The following is a 21,866-nucleotide window of genomic DNA, read 5'->3' on the forward strand; positions in this document are numbered from 1 at the left end:
TTTCTCCTCGTTAAGGGGGATTTTTGGGGGGAGTTTTTTCTGTTCCGATGTGAGGGTTCCGGGACACAGGATGTCTCGCATGTGTACAGATTGGAAAGCCCTCTGAGGCAAATTAGTAATTTGTGATTTTGGGCTGTACAAAAATAAATTTTATTTAATTTAATTGAAGCTGCCATGGCTGCGAGTGTTCATCACTATGATGTGTTTGGGTTACATGCATTGTGCTTTTCTTGTCTTTAATTCAGCTGCGTGTGTGCGTGTGCGTGTGTGTGTGTGTGTGCGTGTGTGTGTTTTGTTATGAGTTGCTGTGTCACTGCAATCCATCCACACGGACAGAAAAAGCACCATGAACGGGTCCAGCAGGGGCTTTGAATGAATGCGGAACTGTGTACGGGAATGCAGTGGTTGATAGCCTCTCACCCAGGTAGGTGACACTTTGAGCTCACCATTTCACCGCAGTTTGAACTCAGTCAGACAAAGGAAAAAAAATCAGCAGTGGCATCTTCAGTTAAGGAGACTGACAGCTGTACTTCTCGTCACCTTGACAGATGAATGACACGTCTCCTTGTTGTCTCTGTACTTTTATCATTCCTTTACATCTGTCTCATCCCCCTTACATCTGTTCTCATTTGTCTTTATCTCCATCCTTTGCACCGCATCTCACTTGTACTCTTTATCCAGCTTTAATGGATTCTTTTTTCGCCTACTTTTTAGAACACTTTTTTCCCCGACTGCCTTTTCTTTCTTTTACTTCCTTCCCCTTTATTTCTTTCACGCTTGCTTTTCTTCTCAGTTTTTGTCCTCTCATCCTTTGGTTATTTGAGGACATGGTACAGTGTCATGTCTCAGGCCACTGGAGGACTTTTAGAAGTCAACAAGAGAGAGACTGCCATGGTCTCCCGGGTTCCTGCACACACACACACAGTGACACACACAAATTCATTCACACACACACACACACACACACCAGTGTTAAGCTCTCAAATTCCCCACAAAGAGCTTCACTCCCACGAGGCAAGATGCCACAGAGAGAAAAACAAAGACATGGAATAGTTTCTCTCTATCCCCCACTTTCCTTCTCTTCACTGCTCCTCTCACTGTAGTCCTCAGTAGTTCGCTGCAGTGCAATACAAACATGTATCGTGATCAAAGAGTCGGCGGTGTCAGAAGCGAGGGACAAGATGGACGTGTGTGGAAGACGAGATGAGAAAGGCGGGCAGGAGGACAGAGCTGTCAATCTAACATTCTGTCAAACTCAGTGGAGCTCGCATCCCAGTGGTGCACCAGTGGACGTCTGAGCTTACCTGGAGGAGCATCAGAGTACTATCATACCTCCTGCCTTGTTCTCACCCTGGGCTTCTTCTAGATTACGGGGAATTTCTGATGAAGAATGTGGAAAAAATAATCACGAATCGAGGCAAATGTCTACCTGTCCAGCTTTAATCTATAAAACTACACTTTTTACATTTTAAAAATGAATGGAATTTGAAATGTTTGGTGATAATTGGTGATGGTGATGACAGATAATTGCCGGGAACATCAGTAACAAATTGAGAAGTTTGTTGTCATTATCTTCTATCTCACTAAAAACATGTATGGACACATGCATTAATATTAAAAACATATATAAATATGTAACATACTGTAAAGGTCTGCCAAATCAACCTAATGTTAGCAGGCCATATCTAATTGCCATTACGATATATTTAAGCCAACTCTCATGTGAGAAAATTGAAGTGAAATGTTGGTTTTAAAAAATGAGAGCGCACTTAAATCTGAAAACATTCATCTCATTAGAAAACCTTCCCCAGACCAACTGAGTACCATTCGTTTCCCTTTTTTAAGAACTGATACTGATGCTTGCAGGGTAAATTTGTTCAGAAAGAAGTCACATTAATAATGTTTAAATAATGACGGTTTTATTCCAAAGCATTTTCATGTGTATCATGGAGTCACAGCGCCCTCTTTTGGATCCAGAGAGAAGTACATTTACAGATATGATTTTAAAGCTGTTTAATGTTTTGTGTGTGTGTGAGTTTTCTGCATGTGTGGATACTTAATATACAAAATAATGAGACGTAATGTCGAACGTTTTAGTCGTTTAGACATAATTAATCCGGTAAATAGTTCATTTAAAATGTACATTACAAGGTACAAAAACAAAGCAACAAATTGCTGAACTAGTCCCACTTTCTTTCTCACGCTTCAGAGTTCTTCTCTCTCGGTCCATCTCTCAGATCCTCAGGCTGCAGCAATGAAGAACCAGTCTCTGTCAGCAATGAAAGCCCAATATATATGAGTGAGATTCAGGGTGGAATTGAACAGGAAATACTCAACAAGAGCACTTGTCCCACTGACACTGACCTCGATAGAAAATCTTTATTTAATTTCAATATTTTCATTTTCCTTGTTTGTAAACTTGCTACATGGTCATAAAACGATATAATTATTACAAAACACTGTAGTAAATCTTAGCATTTCCATACTGAGGGATTGATCAGTTCACAATCAGTCAGAAAGACATAAGTAAAGACCAAAAATGGTGGCAATAATTGACAACAATGTACAATTTCAGCAGAGAATTGTCTTTAAATTTGACACTGAAAACCAAAAAGGTGTGACACTTTTCCTTTGTTGTTGTAGATGTTTTTGTCCATAGTTTGGGCTTTGAGTTCACAGACTAAACAGCATCTTATGACTCACATCATACGCTTACTGTGTCCCAAATGAGGTGCCGGACTGTATGAAGAACGTCGTCCAGGGTTGGTCCTTCAATAGAGATGAAGGCCAAGCTGAGCCTGCTCATCCTCCCCAAACCAGACAGTCTAGCCACACACTGTGTCTTTGTGAACGTGTGAAGTCTGACATTTCTGAGTTTAAGTTCCTTGACAAGCTAAGGCAGGTTCTGGGATGCTTGTTTTTTCAGTACAACTTGTATCATTTCAGAAGGACATGATGTATTGGCAATTACTGTATGAGGTTAACATTAATATAAAGCTTGAAGAATATGGTTGTTTCTTTCAAATCAGACAAAGAACGACATTTTTGGTCTGCTTGATTGGCTCGAGTGTGCAGAATCTCCTCCAGTACTTGCTCATCAGTGGACTTACCTGATTGGCAGTGGTTGATTGGCTTAAATGGAACGAGGATCTGGATACAGTTTAGTACAGAGTTTGGTGTAATTGATGAAAAAGACCATTTCACCTCATGCTCTTCCTCCACCTAACCTTAACTGAAGTTCTGTTCTCTGATCGTCTGTAATAAATCAGCAACCGTCAGCACAGCAGTGATTCACTCTTCCACAATAGCCCTGCTGCCTAGCAACAAAGGCAACGTGTCTTCTCTCTGCAGGGGGGAGAGAGAGAGAGGGGGACAGGGAGAAAGAGGACAGTTATTCTATTAATATACTTTATTATAATGAGTAAAGTAACTCAAACATGATTTACTGGTTACACTTTGTAGCTCTGTAAACCAAATTTCAATATTTGGGCCTTTCCACACTGAGTGGTGGAGTTCAGCACCACGGAGAAGGACACACTCAGCACCAAGGAGAGGGACAGTTTCCAACAACACAACACCATAAAGCTGCAGCCTTTAAAGGTGCCATGAGGTAGATGTGCTTGAGGTGTATGTTAATGTAGATGGGTTAATTGTTGCATGTTGCTTTTCCTGTCAATATTTTACCAAATTATTACAATCATCACACAGAGGTATTGGAAGAAAGCATGTGTTCAAAATGTACTCTTTCTTGTACGCATTTCACCACTGTGCCAGACAGCAACAGTATGGTGTTATCAAATGAATTATAATATATTAGTGATGAACGTGGGGTCAACTTCTCGTCACACACTTAAATAATGCACTAAATAGTATTAAAAAGGGAAACATTTTAACAGTATAGTTTTTATAACAACAGTTTTTAAGGATTCACTTCATTCCTGCATCTTATACTGTTCTAAAGCACTTACTATTCATAAACAAACAATCAACAATCCTTTATGTAATTAATATTTACTGGGAATTTAACGCTCAAACACTCCGCTGTTATGTTTCAACAGGATTGGGTGGGTGTGGTTTGATCAGATGCCACCCACACTGCTGGCAAAAATGAGCACATTTTGTTTCTAAACTGTGATTGGTGAACAGAAACACGTGACATCACCTTTTTTTTCTCAAACTAAGCCCCGCCCCATTCAAACCAGGAAAAAGAGGACAGATAAAAGCACAACTCCAGAAGTCTCTGACCAAAACTGCTCTGACCTTGGCAGGAACAGTGGTGTTCGTGTGTAGGACCCCAATGCAGATGAGCGAGGGAGACAGAGAAAATATGCTGTCAATTTTCCTTGAACATATATGCCGGTGATTGCATAACATTTATGCTGCTACTATGGAATTACTGGATTCCAAACATTCAGCTTTGTTGTACTTGTCAGTATGTTTTCTCTTATACTCACGGATATATCAGATACTGTAAACAGTGTTATAGAAAGCATCCCTAGAGACTATAAGGTATCCACATTTGAAAACAAGAATTAGTTGTGTCCTAAGCAGTACAGTTTAGGGCTATTGCAGGTGTATTCTTCTTGTGTCCATTCACAAAGCATTCCGAGCCTACAGGCCTGGTGGATGAAATAAGTGGACTATGTGTATGGCTTCTTGATGTGGAAAGCATCTACTTTGACAGTGAATTTGGGCGCTCTCTGTTATTGTACAGTCAGCAGTGTTGTATTACTAACCACAAACTGGCAAACAGGCCAGCCCTCTTCTTCCGCCTCCATTACTACTATCATGGCTTAATGTTTTCAAACCACTCTTCTAAGTGCCTCTTGCCTTTTACTTTTCCTCTCTTCCTGTCTTTGCATAACCGCCTCCTTCCTTCCCTCAGCCCTCGCTTTCTTTAATGCTCCTCTCCTCTTTCCTGTACCCTGCGTGGCATCAGCCATTTTTCCCCCTGAAAAATTAGATTAGTGTCTGCTCAGAGGAATCATTGAGTCTTGCCTGCATATACTCCAGCCTCTCTCTTCACCTCCCTCCTTTTATCAAATGCACATCACACCCTCTCTATGTACAAATTGTAGAGACGGATGGTCAGGTGAGGGGTGAAACCTGTGACCACCAGTTCGTGTTTGCCTATTTCCCCCCCAGTATCCTTTCCTGCTGCCTCTCATTTAGGCAGGATGGATAGAGGAACGGATTAAAGGAGGGAGGTTGAGATGCTCTCTGCTTATTTTTTTGTTTGTCTGCACGGCAGCCTAGTTCCTCTGAGTGGGGCCTCCTCATCCTTATGACCCTATCTGACCCCATCAGAAGCGTATGTAACATGCAGATGTTGGATTTTGCTGCTGTTTCTTAACACAAATCTTGAAATATAATCCTGAAATAGTTGTTGTTGTCATCTTGCATGCATTTCATGGGCAGGTGGCTTCCATCAGTGTGTGAATGGGTGTAAATAGGTGAATGATGACAAGTGAAATATGACAAGTAGTGTGAAAACCGCTTTGAGTGGTCGGAAAGACGATACACATACAGTCCATTTACCTCACACACCAGTAACAAATGAAAGTGTGTTAGTTGGGCCACCATGTTTATACTTTGTCACCCACGTGTTCATGAGTCTGTTTGATTTTGAGCTTATTTGTTGCTCTTTAGTGTATTTATTATTTATAGTAAGTTATTTGTTTTCAACCTATATGTGAGGAAGAGACATCCTCCATTTTATCCCAGTGGCTTCCTGTCGTGCCCTCCCTCCTCCGCCGCCAACGAACCGACAACCAGGAGATCAACCGTCATAAGGCTACAGACACTGCCAGCCATGTCCTGCCTCTAAATCCCCCTTAAAAAAAATATTTAGCATTTTAATGCACACAAGAGCCGATTTGCTGCTCCTTTTTTAAACATATTATATTTGAAAAGCGTCGTTGTTTTTTGTATTTATTAACAAGGAGAGAACATGTCTTCCCCCGCGCAGGAAAGGAGGTCTGGCGTTCAGCTGCTGAGCGCCGCGCTGCTGCTGCTGTTCTCGCTCTCCGGTAAGAAACCAAAACAGCCAAACCGATCGATGCTCCGATACATTTGACACGCGACCCTTCGTTGGGATGATAGCGCCCGAAAACCGCTGCATATTTCGGCCTTTCCCCTCATATCTGACTGTGCGAGTGTGAGTGAGTGTGTGCACGAGAGGGAGATAATGGTTGTAATTCGAGACAATGTCGGTTAATTGCCATCCCAGTGTTTCCCTCGTTTGATAGAAACCATTAAAACCAGACTGTTGTGGCTTTCGTGGACGGCTTTTAGGGAAACTGAATTCTGATCTGTTGTGGTACTTCTGCCACTTATTTCCACCCTATACTCCATTTAGCCTCTGTTGACATATAAACCAGTGCCCTCGCGCATCACAGCCTTTAAACAGGGTTTTGGATGCACGATATACAAATACATATTGGCTCAGGATGACAGTGTAGGCTACACAGTACACAGTAGGTCTCAGTGTTGTGAGTGATGGCCTGCAATAGTCCTGTAATGAGGCGCCAACAATGTGCTGTTGATATTTATGGGCCTTGTATTCAGTAGCAGACATGCAATACAAACCTACTGATGGGGCCATCTAAATATTAGTTTTTTGGGATTTATATAAACACACGAGGGAGCAGATGTGAACAGCAGGGTGGATGATCACATGAGGCTTAAATATGGATTTACAATCGAAAGCCAACCTTGTCCATCATTATACAAGCCAGTGCTGTGGTGATGTATGTCAGCGTTGAGCTTGTATAACATACGCTCCCCTTCCTGCTGCTTAAGTTGCAATAATAAACGCCACAGTAAAGCCACTTGGTGGCACTGGTAAATGTGCAACATGTATGTGTCATTCATATGGAAAAAAAGGTTTGTACAGTTTCATGGAAAATCTTATTTACATCCAGTTTCATCATGTCGTTCTCTCTTAAAAGCCATTCTGAAATGAGGGAGGAAATACTGAGGGCCAAGAGGACAACAGAGTTGAATGTTGTCTTCAAATTGTCCTTTTGTCTTCTTGTTTCGTCAAATGTTGCTGTCCAGTGGTTTTGGAAATTGACATAGGGGAAATCAAACACACAGTTTATTTGTGGACAGTGTTTTCCCCGATTCCAACTGAAAATAGATTTGCATGGAGATGCAACTCCAGAAGTACAGTTGCTCCTTTCTATCTCTTTTCAACAGGATGTAGGTTGTTATGCTGAAGGAGGGGGGGGGGGGGGGGAATGTAAGATCATTGCATTCCTCTTTAATTATTATTTACCCCGCTGTTTGATTGTCAAAATGAAAGAATATTGCATAAAATACATCTTGTGTGCTGCCTTTCAGAAGAACACCATCAGGCTAACAACACGTTTGTCAGTATTCCTGTGGACGTCTGCTGACTTGTGAAGCTGCTGCAGTTTCCCACTAATATTCTTTCTGCCCATTGTTCTTTTAACTTTACTCAGCAACCCCACAGTTCCAGTTCCTGCAAAGAGGCACTAGATGGCAGCAGCACACTGCAAAGACAAGGCATCCAATATTAATACTGGCATGGACTTCTGGCATTATTGCATTGGAAGAGTCAACTTCCCACAATTCAGTCAAAAGTTTAATGTAACAGCAATGCATTTAGTTTCCTGAGAGAAAAGAAAATTCAAAACCGACCCTAACGATAACTGCTACGAACAATGGCTTTATAATTGAGGCCAGCATGGGAGATATTTCTATAAAGGGGTAAGGGAGCTCCTTGTGCTTTTCTAATCAATCCTGGGTTTAAATGACAGCAGAGCCTTTAAAAAACAAATACAAATAAAGGAAATAAAAAGACTGAAAAGACCACTCGGTGGACCTACATTTTCCATTAACTGTTCCTTACTTTCCCAAATACAAATAAATGAGTTTTAGCTTTGTCTTGCTTCTGAATATTCTTTTTTTTCTTGAAACACTTCAACAAGAATCATTCATGACAGTGTTTGTCACAGTCACCATGACATTACTTATTTGAATTGCAATGTATGTCATTCAGACATAGTATCATTGTATCCTTTAGCCTAGAATTAGATATTAAATAATACAAATCCAAAGATAGCCTCCCTCTCCTGATTTTGCATCGTGACATGGTCCAACAAGCGTTGCCAATGACGTGACAATGTAGCAAATCCTCCGTAGTTGACAAAGAAAGTAACTTAATTTACCTTAACTTGTATACCTTCCTTCCTATTGAACTATCAGTGCTTTTTTCTCTGCAGTTCTCGAAGTATGTATCCCTTGGCGTCCCTTTGGAACACATCATTAAAATCATTATTGTTTGTAATGCAGGAGTTAGAATTAGTGAAATAAATTACTTTAGAAATACCTTTTGAAAATGTACGGCTGCTGATGTTTCCTTATTTATAAGATGTTAAGATGGACCCAGTGTTTCTCGTCAGATTCCTGTCCAGAAGCTTCACCTTTGTTTGGTGAACCTTAAATGTAACTGATCTAAACCATGTGACTAATGTTTAACACGACCACCATTCCAAACTGGTATGTACATTGATCTCTGTATCTATTTACTGCCATGTTTCTGTGTTTTATGTTGGTGTATTTGTTTGTATCTCCCTTTAAGTGCTTCTTCAAAGTGTCAGCATACTGTATCTTCAAGCACCCAGACTCTATTATGAGTAGACACGACTGTCAATAATGCATAACAGTGGAAGGGAGAGGAGGACAAGGAATAGAAAGTACCTTTCAACTCCGGTCAATATATTTCCATCAATAGTACTGGTGATCACAGAAGACTATGGGCTTGTGCAATAAGTACGCCTGCAACACTGCAGTTAAATAAGGTCAGTATCCTGGATAATGTGCTCCTGTCTGTGCTGATACAGTAACCTATCCCACAAAGACGCTGCAGACCCACACATGTTTTTGTTCATCACTTAATGGAGCTCTGGGGCCGATTGCTATCCCTGTCTAGTCATGACATAACCGGAGAAAAGCTTCTCCATCCGTCAGGTTTCTCCAGAAATGAACGTATTGACTGCTGACTGCTCCCCCTTTTGTTACCTGAGTGTGGAGTGCTGCAGTGTGCAGAATGCAGTGTGACTTTCTCCAAAGCAGGGGGCACTAGAGCTAAGTCCTGCAGCACTGAGTCAAAAGAATCAAAACCTAACAATACCAGACTTATAACAATTTAAAGGCAGCATGCTGGGGTCAACATATCAACCACAAAACATCTGTGGGCTTTACAGGCGTTGCTAAGTGGTGTTTAAGTTGCAAACTCATGATTCACTTTTACGCCAATGCCCCTTTGGTGTGTTGGGAGGCAAAGGCATAACAAAATAGTAATACTTACCCGAATCCCCAGAAACTGCTCTGTGCTGGCTGAGCGATGCTGACCAGCCTCTTACTGCCATCTTCAATTGTAACACTTATCAAACACAAGCAAGTGTTCAGATGCCAAGCAGCAGCAGCAGCAGATAAACACGTAAAGTAATGTCTGGACCCACTAAAAGCAACTTGGAATTAAATAATTGTTTTTACCAGCAACCAATCTATCTGGAATCAGATTAGATGTTATGGCCTAACCCATCCATCACCATTAAGCCAATGTTGCCCTGGAGATATACAAGGAATTTACAAGTGCTCCCGGTTATAGTGCTTTGTAGAGGCGTTGTGGTGAACTAAGGAGGTGGAGATCAGAGGTCAGAGCCCTCACTGAAGCTGCCCAAAGCAGAAGAGTAGAAGAGAGCCGACCTATCTGAAGGACGGCGTGTAGAGTTGCATAGTCCTCTGTTGAGATTTTGGCTCCTTTGCAAAAGTTTCAGGAAGGAGCGTGCCCAGTTACTAACCGTAAAGCATCAACACACTCAAGACCAGTATTTACTCCCAACAAACCACTCAGGACCAGCACTTCTTCAACCCGAGATCCAGTTACAACCACCTTCAACACCAACATAAGTGAGTGGTGATACTTTTAGCGATTGCACAACTGGGTCCTAGTATATGATCATCATGGGGCGACTGTGGCGAAGTGGATAGCAGGGCCGTCCTTCAATCAGAGGATCGGCGGTTCGATCCCCTTCACTAGTTGCCTGTTGTGTCCTTGGGCAAGACACTTCACCCCAAAATTGCTCCTGCAGCTGTGCCTACGGTGTAGAATTGTGATAGAATCTGAATTGTAAGTCGCTTTGACTGTAATGTAATGAAAATGGGAGCCTCTAAATACTGAGCTGAAGCCCTTTGTGCCCTTAAAGCAGCTTTACATCACTTTCAGAAGAGACCTTCAAAATATGTGGTTTTGTCAAGCTGGTCCTCGGCAAGTTCCTGCTCAGACAAGCTTTGTCCATGCCATCCCACAGATGACTAATTGGATTGAGATCTGGAGGCGAAAGAGTTTAGTCTAGTCCAGGCTACCTTGAAAAATAAATTCACTGTAATATGTATTGAACCTCTCCTGACTCATCCAAGGATTGTCGTTTTAGGAACCATTGTTCCTGTTGTGCGTACTCGTTGACAATGTTGCTTAGATAAGTTGTGGTGCCTCTCAGTTGGCCACAGCTTTCTTTTTTATTTATTTATTTAATGCAAATTGGAACAGTGTGGGCATCATTACTGTTGTTGTGGAAATATAATATGTACACAACAACCATATATACAATCTGTTTGAGTGTACTTCTTTTACCCATCAGTGAGTCAGGCTGTCTGCCTTTCTCTAATAAACTAAAACTGTTATTTTTCACCAATACACACCTCTGCTGTGAATAGTTTTGTGTGCATATACGTGCAGCCCAATGAAAAAATGACGTAACAGACCTACCTACGGTTTATCTTTTTTTTCTGCATTGACCTTGTGGGAGTAGGGAACAATGGAGGGAAATAGAAGTGCGTAAGAGAGAGAAGGCAAGGGGGGGGGGGGGGGAGACCGGAAAGTGAAGATCGTAAGAAACAGAAAAATTGTAATTTTGAGGGTAGTTATGGGGTCAGACGGAGGACAGTAGTAGGACAGAGGCGTGAGAGAAGGCAAGAGAGGTGGCCCAAGATGAAAGAAGGAAGAGGAAGAGGGGAAGAGGGAGGGAGGAGTTGCATGAGGCTGCTTCACTGCAGTATTTCATCTGTTAGCAAGCCTCTGCCTCTCGCCGTCTGCATCTGCCCCTTTCACACCATCCATAGCACTGCTGAGTCAGCAAGAGCCTGTATCAAACTTTCTCACACTGCGTATTTGTGTGTGGGTTGTAGTCGCGCTGTAGGCACTGTGACTGTATGGAGTGCGCACCTGTGTCTATGTGTGTGTGTGTGTCAGTGACTTTGGTGTTTAAACGTGTTAGCTGTGTGTACAGATATAGGTCATTGTGCTGGGATGACATTGACATAGCACAGCTAGCATGCCTAGTGCACTGCTGACAGTGCACACGTTGTAGGAGGTTGTGTGTCAGTGTGTGTGTGTTTGTGTGTAATAGGAAGAGAGAGCAAGAAGCAGCTGCATTACAAGACACCTGACTGGTGAACGGTGCGCATGGAACACGGTGTGCGTGTGTGTGTGTGTGCGTGCGTGCGTATGTAAATTATACATACGGTGCGTGGGAGATGCAGAAATTGCATGTGTGTGTGTGTGTGTGTGTGTGTGGTGCAGAGAGGCAGGCCTGTGGAGTGGTGCAGCAGCAGTGGGAAGGGTGCCAGAAACACCCGACTGCAGAGGAAAGAATGGTGCAGAGTCCCATCACACACGTGCACAGAAACACACGCGTACTGAGCGAGAGGCACAGATTCTGTCTGGGGAGTGTAAGCCCATGCTTAAGACATCATGGTAGAAGGGAGGAGGAAACCTGAGGAAACTAAACGAGACTTTAATTTCATTTCAAGTTCCATGATATGCAGTTATATGCTTTTTGGCTTTCATTTTAGAACGTCGAAATGTAGAATATGGCTTACTGCAGCAGTCTAAATGTATATTTAACATCGTTTATTGCTACTACTGTGCAAGTATCATGATCATGAGAGCCAATAAAAGGCTTTTGTTGTCTTGCAGTGTTCCATAGACTGTGCTATCCTGCCATCCCTCCTGATAACTTCATCAACTGCAATGATTGTAATGACTTTGAATACACTTTGATGCCCACACTACGTTAGTGAAATAGATTTCATCCATTTCATTCTACTGTTTTCATGAGGCCAAATGTGTCGATGCCAGATCATGGTACCAAAAAATCATCATCCCCCAGTTTCAACAAAATCATACCGGTGATAACTGAGGAATATTACATTTGATGCCATCAGTCCACTATATTTGACTGTTCCTTTAACATTAGCCATCATGATTTGCACAAGTGCTACATAAATAAAACAATGGAAATATTATGTTATTTCATTAATAAAGGGTTAAACCTGCTTACAATGAGGAGATGCCAAAAACAACATATCTCGCTTCCACTACACTAACTATCTCTGTTATTCAATTCATGGGGTCTGACATAATTTAGCTTTATTACAGTGTGTTCAGCGTGGCCATATTCAAGTGGAATAATGCCATTCCACAGCTACCCGCAATCAAGCTCTTCATTCAAATATCACAAATGACAATTTGTAAAGCCAAGATCCCTGTGTTTCAACATGGATGTCCCCTCCTGTAGCAGCAATAGATAACTGAAATAATGTGCAATCCCTCAACAAAAATAGCGATGCTGTTGTGGAAACTTATGTGGAAGCTTGTTTACTCTCTGGACAGAGCCGCTGCTTGGAAATTGCAATAAATCCATCTAAAGAGGCATATGTTGTGGATTTAAAGGGATCAAACAAATATGCTGTGAGATACCACTTTCTGTTTCCTGTCTATGTTTTACAATTGACTTTGCTGGAGATGTTAATGTAGAAGACATATTGATTTGATCTGCAATCACTTTGCCAGACAGCTCAGATGTTTTACTCACATTAACGGCATTATTAACACTGGTGTTGTTGTTATTTGCAGGTTGTTCGAGCATGGACGTGATCATGCCCGGTAGCGTTGATGCACTGAATGGAACAACTATCAAAATCCCCTGCACATTTACTTCCTGCTATAAGATGGATCCTAACAAGTTTGTCATGAACTGGACCTACCAAGAAACACTTAATGACACAGAGGAGATGGTAAAATGGCTTGTCATTATGCTAAACATCTACAACCACAACTATAGGTGTCTACATTTGAAAAGTTTAAGCCTGTTATGGACACTCTCTCTCTCTCTCTCTATCTATATATATATATATATATATATATATATATATATATATATATCTTTCTCTCTCTCTCTCTCCATAGATTATGATGTACCATAAGAAAAGAGGAATGGTGCCTCTGCGCTCGGACCGGTTCGGAGATAGGGTCAAGTTTGCCGGGAACCCGGATAAGAATGACATGTCAATCACTCTATCCAATGTTCAGATCGAGGATGAGGGGCATTACAACTGCAATGTGATAAACCCCCCAGACCGCATCCATGGACATAATGGCTTACAGCTCAATGTTGTTTCCGAACGTAAGATACTAAACCTACACTTTCTGAAGATACTGCACTGCATAAATCCTAATCCTTGCCATAAAGATACCCACAAACTGCATCTCTCAAACCTTCAAATGTACCCCTCGGCTACCAAACGTACATGCAGGGTTCAGTGCTAAACCAAAATGTATATTTTCAAGGGAGAGTGCTGCTTTAAAGAAACATTCCTTGTGTCAAGTGTTGGCTAGATTTTTCTGACACTGTTCTTTGAGGATAAATGCCACACAGTAATCATAAATAACACACTGTGTATGTATGTATGTATGTATGTGTGTGTGTGTATGTATGTGTGTGTGTGTATCCTGGAGCATGAAGACCTAATGGTGATGAGTCAGCTTTCTACTTATTAATGACCAACAAGAGGTTGAACTTAGTCCTTCAGCATCTTTTTCGCACCCACACACACTCTCACACACGCACATGACCCTGGCTAACTCAGCAGCACTTTCTTTCTTTCCACTCTGTTTAATCAGCTCAGTGAAGCTTTTAGCCAGCATTGCACTTGTCTCCATCCTTTGTCTACAAACTATTGAACCCTTTATTCTCCTCTCCTCAGTTCCCCCTCCAAGGGATTCGACCATTGCAGTTGCGATTGGGGCATCAGTGGGTGGAGCATTAGCTCTGCTGATCCTTTCCATGGTAGTAGTGAAATGTCTCCGCCGACACCAAAAGCAGGAACTGATTTCAGAAGAGAAGATGGAGGAGGAGGGGAAACTGGAGGCTGAGGGTGTTGCAGAGGAGGGAATCAAGTAAGGAAATCTCCCCATAACATCCTAAATCTTCAAGTAGTTACTAGCAGAAGCATCAAGATGCAGAAGCATGTATATTATAGCCGTTTAGGCACTTTGTGATTCTACATTTAACTTAAGCACTTTTTTACACCCGCATTATTGTGTCCATAAAACCTAAATTCTACAGCCCAGTCATTGGTAAACCCAGCGTATGGCCAGGCTGACCCCCCCCCCCCCCCCCCAAGAATAAATCAGGAATGATGATTCATTATTATCTTTGTTAATTGATGTGCATTATCCAAATATTTGTGATATATTTTATTATCTTGCAACATTAGGAATATCAAAGTGAAGCTTGCAATAAAAAAAATGTATTGTTTGAATGTGAGATAGTCCCCGTAAAAACAACAGCTTGTCATAAATGAATGCAGGGCTCTAAACAGTGTGTGTGTTGGGGTTGGAGTAGTGGAGAAATGGTAGAGCACACAGATTTGATCAGAAACAATGTGAGACTATATTACTTTGCATTTAACAAGGTGCCAGAGTGCTTAAAAAGCATAGAAATGTAGCTTGTTTATCAAAATATTCCCACGGGAGGATCCCCCGGACCCCCCTGTATTCCAGGTTAGCCCTATGTTTACTCGTATACATCTGCTGGTCCAAACCACGTCCACATATTGGCAGCACCACGTATGCTGCATATGAACAGGGACGATGTGCTGATAATTGTATTATCAGCCTTATCAATACACTCACGTGCTGGCACTGCCTATTTTGTTTACATTAGGTCCGCACACAGAAATAAAATGGCTGTGGGGATTTATGCGTCCCGCCCGGTCTGGTCGTTGGGCTTAATTTCATATCTTTCTTCTGTATGGACGAGTCAATAGTACAAACATCTGCTCCTACTCCTAAACCTACTGTATGCAGACATGCAGTGTAACACAAACACACATGTTTTTAGCCTATTTTGAAATGTGTTAAAGTGCAGGTTTACAGCATGGTCCTCAGTCCCCGTCCAAGATGTAATTCGTACAAAAGAAAAAACCCACAGCTCAGACATAACTCTGTCTTTGTCACTTTAACTACCCTCTTCTCTCCTGTAATTGGATTACAAACCTCAAACCTCCCTCTATTGATGTTGTCGGGCATCTCTTGGCTTTTATTTATAGACAACCATAGCTGGGTCATCTGATTGAACCAGCGGCCCGTGGAGCTCTCACCCCCAACGCCCCCTCCGGTAAATACCTGCTCATGTCACCCAATCTGGACTGTTGTTGTCGTCTGTCATGAACACCATGTCTGCTACAGAACTTGACATGGACTGTATCGAGAAAAATATGAAATACAACTAATTTCAAAATCAAAGTCAAACCAGACTGACAGGACACTGCTCTCTTTGCATGTTACATAATACATTAAGAATTGCTATTAGTAGGATTGCAGTAGCCAACAGAACCACAAACGTATTTATATGTGTGTGCATGTGTGCAAGCGTACAGGTTCCTTTGTGTGTGTGTTTTGCCCCAGATCTCTCTACCGGCTGGCTTCATCTCTAGAGAAGCTTTTTTTATTGGGGCATCTACCAAGAATAGTACAAGCATCGGTCAAATATTGTTCATTCTCTCCTCCTCTCTTTTCTTTCAGACATAAGCACTCCCTACCTGAAGATCTATAGTAACCACTGCTTGAATCATTGTCCACTGATACTTCCATATCTTTTGCATGTGTGTGTGTGTGTGTGTGTGTGTGTGGTGGGGGGGCTGAATGTGTCTGTGTGCGTGCGTATTTCTATATGTCTGTGCGAGATGCGTCCTTTTCCTTGAAATAAGCCAGGGAACATTTTTCTGCAAACTTACCTGCTAAACACATGTTACTTTTTATTCAAAGCCACAAATCAACTTCAGGGACGATCTCACAATGAGTCAATCTCTCAATACGGATTGGAATTTTCATCACACACGAACAGGACATGCAAGGGCTGGGGGGTATGACCTAAAATGTATACTACAATATAGTACAGTACAATATCACAGCGTCACAATATCTCATTTTATGGCCTGAAGTTTATTCTATAATTAGTCTGAAATTTCAGTTTACTCTCACTCACTAAGTGACTAATGGGAGCAAGGATGTTTGAAACTGGTCCAGTATTCAGAGAGAACGCTGCAGACCTAAAGAAACAGGCTGGAATGTAATCATATCGGGCAATTGCGCACCGTCAATTTACGCCCACTAAAAGTGCTTGTTTTTGCCACCGACAGGCTCAGGTTGTTACTATAAGGGCCTGACAACATTATGGAAATGACCAAACAGAGAAACCTTTCACTTCCTTCTTGTTACCGTTTCATGTGACTTGTTGCCGTAAGACGACGTGAGTGAGAGTTTGTTATGTTGGAGTACAGACAGCGCAGTTTAGTGATTTTTAAAAGATTTCCAATGTCATGACTGAATATTTGGCTGATTTCGACAATGTTGATGCGATGTCAGACTCCTGAACTGGACTTCTCAGAGTGAGACGCACAATAAGAAACGGACCGGATCAATTGAAAGGTAAAGAACATGTTTTTCTCTGTAGGGTCCCCTCCATAATGTTGTGATAACAATCTGAGCCGGTCAGTGGTAAAAACATGCACTGTATTGGATGTAAATTGACGTTGCGCAATTGTGCTTCATCGACATGATCACTTTGCAGCCCCTTTCGCAGCTGCAGTGTTCTCCCTCAATACTGGACCATTTTCAAAAATTGTTGTCCCCAGTTTCATCACTAAAACATGGGAAATAGGGTCCATGTTGAAAAACACAGAAGTCACCCTTTAAATTCATTCTTTAGTAACACAAACCGCATCGCCCAATCTTTATATTTCCACTGTATGTTATCACTGGTTATACCGTCCACCCCTATGACAGAAACGTCTGCACCCATCCAGGCCTTGTCTAGAAGAATGATGTGTTAGTGTGCCTGAATACAGAGGTTGCAGTAGCAGACACAGATGTTTGTTCAGTTATTTATGGGATACAATGTGTCTTTGTATCAGACCATAACAACACTTACAATATCTATGACTGCAGTACATTGTGCACTTATTTGCACACACTGCATGGGGAGAATTGTCAGTAACAGTGACGAGCTTTCCTCTCACAATGCTGCCCTACATGAATAATGTTACTGGATGAAAAGGATGGTATTAGAGATAAAGTGAAGTGAATTATTGCTGATATATGACAGAAGTTATGTCAGAAACATATCAAAGACTATTTTAAGTGGAAAAGTCACATTGCACCTACAATCACGTAACCATGCCAGTGACAACCATTATTAATATGTATGGCAGGACTTAATAAAGGTTGCACAAAAAGTAGATTTTACACAGCCACCGTTTTATAGTAATCCTTACCATGACAAATATCACACGCATATTAATACAGGAAACAATACCAAATGATCCAAATTAGAACACAAGATGCTTGTGTTCGTGACTGACAGAGAGGTGCTGAATTGAAAATAGCTAGAATCTGCTATTTTGTCAATTTAAAGCATGTACAGCTTATACTGCCATGAATGCATGTCAAACAGTGCATATCAAAAAGAAAAATATTATAATGAATTAAGAAATGTAATCATGTTCTGTTTAATTCATTAAATTGATAAAGCCACAGCAATGTGAGTCAGTCAAAGCATGTTTGAGCTTTCTCATATGTAGCAATCATTTATCAAATATTATAACACCAGAATTTTATTTTGATTTCATTTTGATTCATGCATATATATGTTTTGCATATTTGATTTATAAAGTCTCAGAGGTATTTGGTTGCACACAGATGAGATTAATCTGCCAACTTCAAGATTCAAAAATCTTTGTTTACATTCTGAAAAACTACAAGCTTCCATTCACATAATCGATATCTTTTTTCCAACTGGAGCCCGGTTTAAGAGATAGAAAAACTTTAAACTGAGCCATTACACCTCAATACAAACCCATTTTATTTGTTCATTTTAAAGCAGATTAATATGGAAAAGTCATGAAGGTTTTAAAACTTACATCCTAGCTCCGTCTCCAAAGTTATGCCTTTACCTCATCAGTGGTGTATCAAAATGTATGTCTTGTTTTGCACATCAACACATTCATACCAATTCTAATATAATCTGTTTAATTAGTGGAGAGCATGTGGATGGAATGGAAATGAGGACATCACACACAGCTCACTTTAATAAGGTGGTATATGTGAAAGTTGGACCGTTATAGAAACACGGCATGATGAGTGTATGGTTAAATGGGAAATGTATTGGTCGTGCATTTGTTTTGATCATGTCTTTGGTTGGAGCACCTTAAATGTAAAAAACAATCTTCTCTTGATCAGATCAATATTTAATGTCCACTTTTACATGTTGCAGCATGTGAGCTTTGTTATTCTCTGAATGTTGTTTTAACGATGTTGTGATGACACAGAGTGATGTCTCTATGATACCTGTAATGCTGTGTCATCCAGATTTCGGAGAGTGGTTGGCACTTCCAAATTTGGTGGCTTGGCCATTCCTGGTTTCTGACATTATTTAAAAAAAAAAAAAATGCACAGGCCTGTGTTAAGGCCTATAACTTAATAAGGGTTTTTATGGTTTTATTATTCATGATTTTATAATTATATGTGATGTATTGTGTGATCAATATGGTCATGTAGCACAATCATGCTGTTAAGAACTATAATAAAATGGTGATGTATTGATATATTCAAATAGTTGGCTGTATGCATTTAACTGCAGAGTTATTTGGTTGGGAGAGCCCCGGCTGACACATTTTGTGGGACACCGCTATCTGAGTGCAAGCTTGTTTAAGTTGCAGGGTTTGTGTGGTTCACCCATCAGGTGAGGACTGATTAACATTTGGAGCTAATTCATATTTGGCGGTATGAAGTCAGATAGATGACTGTATATTGTATATACTGTATTTCTCAAACAACTAAACTAACAAAAACATTGATATTGTACAATGAAGTAGACAGATTTATCATTGTGCATCACTGTTTACCATCTCTGGCTATGCGTTTGCCCACAATAGTTGCTGTTGTACAACTTTAAATGTTAGTGAACACCAAACTAATGCTTGCACTTTGCTGCCTCTGAACATGCAGCTGTCATTACATTGTGTATTTTGAATAAAGATGATTTAGGAAAATATCACAGTTTTCTGTATTTCACTTTGTATCCATCTTTTAATTACCGATACCTGCTTCTCCTTTCCAAGCCTTTCCCAGCTCACACTGGTCAAGAAGCAGGGAACACCACTGTTTATCACCAGTCTGCTGCAGGGCTGACACCTATAGCAAGCAACCATTTACAACTACATGCAATTTATAGTCCGCCAGCATGTTTTTGCACTGTGGTAGGACACTGAATAAGCAAAGTGGACACATGCAGATCCACACAGAAAGGCCCCAGCAACTCCGTTTAAAGCCTTATATCACAGCATCAGAGCTTTGACTGCTCCACAGTATGCTCATGTGCTCTGACACGACGCATGTATCTGAGCAGTAACAAGTCTCAAACTCAGGAAGCCAAGCTGCGCTCTGATCTCATCATGGGGGGACAACCTGGAACTGCTCCGCTGAGAGTCAGCCAGAGGTGACTTTGTGAATGGAGACTATGTATTTTCAGCTTTTGCAGACAAATCGGATTCATTTTGGTTCTGAACTGAAGCCCAGATTTTTAAAAAAAACAGCCCTGTGCGCAGACACCAAAATAGTGCAAGGCTGTCTATAACACTATTTAACAAATCACAATCATTTCAAGCGCAAGGTATTTCAGGTTACAAAGGATCTACCAGCTGTGCGTTTGCATGTATTTGATTGGCTGGTTCAGTTCCGGACAAAGCAGTGCATTGCAGTAACAGTTGAGCCTGGTTCAACTTTTTTTTTCGTGTATTTTTTCAAGCAATTGAATTATGAGTTGTTGAAGTTAAGAATTCATTACTATCATTAGTACCTCCGTAGATTGTGTAGTTTTCATCCAAAAAAACATATTCAAGACAAAACCATCAAAACAATTACTCAACAAAACCAACCAATGATTAAATTGCAAAGTGTGTATTCAATAAGGACTATGACACATGTCATGCACTTCAAGAATGTTGGATCGAATTATACAAAATGTTATTGTGACTCTATAAAGCCAGTGAAACAGCAAGTAGAGTAGAGGAAGAAGAAGACAATATGTAAGATACTTAACAAGTGTATTTAAACTTTCTGTTTGCAATTACACTACGCGCATACACACACACACACACCAACCCACAGACTTTGCGATCTTTTTTAACATTTTTGTACTTAAACCTTTTCGACATCAAGCAAATCGCAGCAGTTTCCAACTAAAATCCAACTCCAAGCCTTGAGACTATAAGGCTGCACAACAAACTGTGAGGCTGAAAGCCTCCAACACAAATTCTCCCCCAAGAGGCCGGCTGCATGTTCTGCACAGGTGTGTACTGCAGACCTGCTCTTAACTTTAGAGAGGACTTACCTTTTAATGGTCCCTGTTCCCCACCGACGGAACCATGGACGGAGAGACATAAAAACAGGATCACAAACCGCGTGGGACAAAACAGACAGGAAAAAGAGAGGAATGGGACGCAAAGACAAGAACGGAGGGAAGAACAAGAGAGTAAGAGGCATTCAGCAACATTTACAAAGCAACAAAAATATGAGGAATTGATGGGAAATTGATGAGGTGTAAGAAATGAAGGAAGGGTGAGGAAAAATAGGAAGGACATATGAAAAGGAGAGGTAGAGAGAGGCCCGCCCCACTTGTCCTCAGGATGCTTTCTGAAATCTGCTCACTCACTGGCTGGTGCAAAGAGAAAGAGAGATATGGAGAGGTGGGGGGGCAGGTTGAAGTAAGGGGTGAGAAGAAGGTTAATCAGAGTGGGAGTTGAAAGTGGTGGGAAGATGAAGGTATGGAGAGAGAGAAGATACGGGCTGAGAGCCGAGTGTCTCTCAGTAGCTGTGCTCGGACCGGCTCAGCTGTGTGGCTTCACTGCAGCATTTCGCTGCCCTGGCCGTCCCAGAAACAGATCCTCCGCTCTCCCCCTCCCTCCGCCTCTCATCTCACCTCCCTCCGTTGCCTCCTGTCGTCTCTCCTCCCCTTGCTCCTGTCGCCCCCCCCGCCCCGCCCCCTTTCTCTCCTTCTCCCCTGTCTGCTCTCCCCATCTTTCCTCCCCTTGAACTTCTCTTTCCTCTCACCCCTCCTGGTCCCTAACACTCTCCTCTCCTCTCGTCAGTGTAATGTCCTCTTTTGCTCCGCCTCCGTTCTACACACAGCATCCAAGGTCACCCTGTCGAGAGGCAGGTGTGTGTGTATGTGTGTGCATGTGTGCTCATATGTGACTATATCTTGGTGTGCATATGCAAAGACACATGTATCACTGCATGTTTGCATTCCATTCCCCCTCTCTTCATATATGCGTGTGTATTTATGTATTTGCCTCTAGCATCCACTGATGTATTTATCTACAAGGAGCTGAGCTTGCTGCATCATGGTATGTATCTCACTCATCTATCACTGTCCCCCCCCACACTAAAACCTGGAAATGACAATACCTGACACGTGCACATGCGTGTT

At 41.5% G+C, this 21,866-nt stretch overlaps 1 protein-coding gene across 1 annotated transcript; it reads left to right on the forward strand.

Annotated features, from left to right (window-relative positions):
- Nucleotides 1-5,844: 5,844 nt before the first annotated feature.
- scn2b (sodium channel, voltage-gated, type II, beta) lies at nt 5,845-16,591 on the forward strand. Its single transcript, XM_079271293.1, has 5 exons — nt 5,845-6,029; nt 12,950-13,110; nt 13,283-13,499; nt 14,080-14,272; nt 15,902-16,591. Exons 1-5 carry the CDS (start codon nt 5,951-5,953, stop codon nt 15,930-15,932), a joined length of 681 nt encoding a protein of 226 aa, XP_079127419.1. The 5' UTR covers nt 5,845-5,950; the 3' UTR covers nt 15,933-16,591.
- Nucleotides 16,592-21,866: the final 5,275 nt, after the last annotated feature.

Source organism: Melanostigma gelatinosum (genome assembly GCF_949748355.1).
Source record: "Melanostigma gelatinosum genome assembly, chromosome: 7".
Taxonomy (NCBI): domain Eukaryota; kingdom Metazoa; phylum Chordata; class Actinopteri; order Perciformes; family Zoarcidae; genus Melanostigma; species Melanostigma gelatinosum.

Bases quoted from the DNA above. Each gene is read 5' to 3' on its own strand.
- scn2b (XM_079271293.1), top strand. From the start codon at position 5,951: ATGTCTTCCCCCGCGCAGGAAAGGAGGTCTGGCGTTCAGCTGCTGAGC. The intron at 13,500-14,079 runs GTAAGATACTAA...TCCTCTCCTCAG, and splicing joins GCTCAATGTTGTTTCCGAAC to TTCCCCCTCCAAGGGATTCG. The intron at 14,273-15,901 runs GTAAGGAAATCT...CTTTTCTTTCAG, and splicing joins GTTGCAGAGGAGGGAATCAA to ACATAAGCACTCCCTACCTG.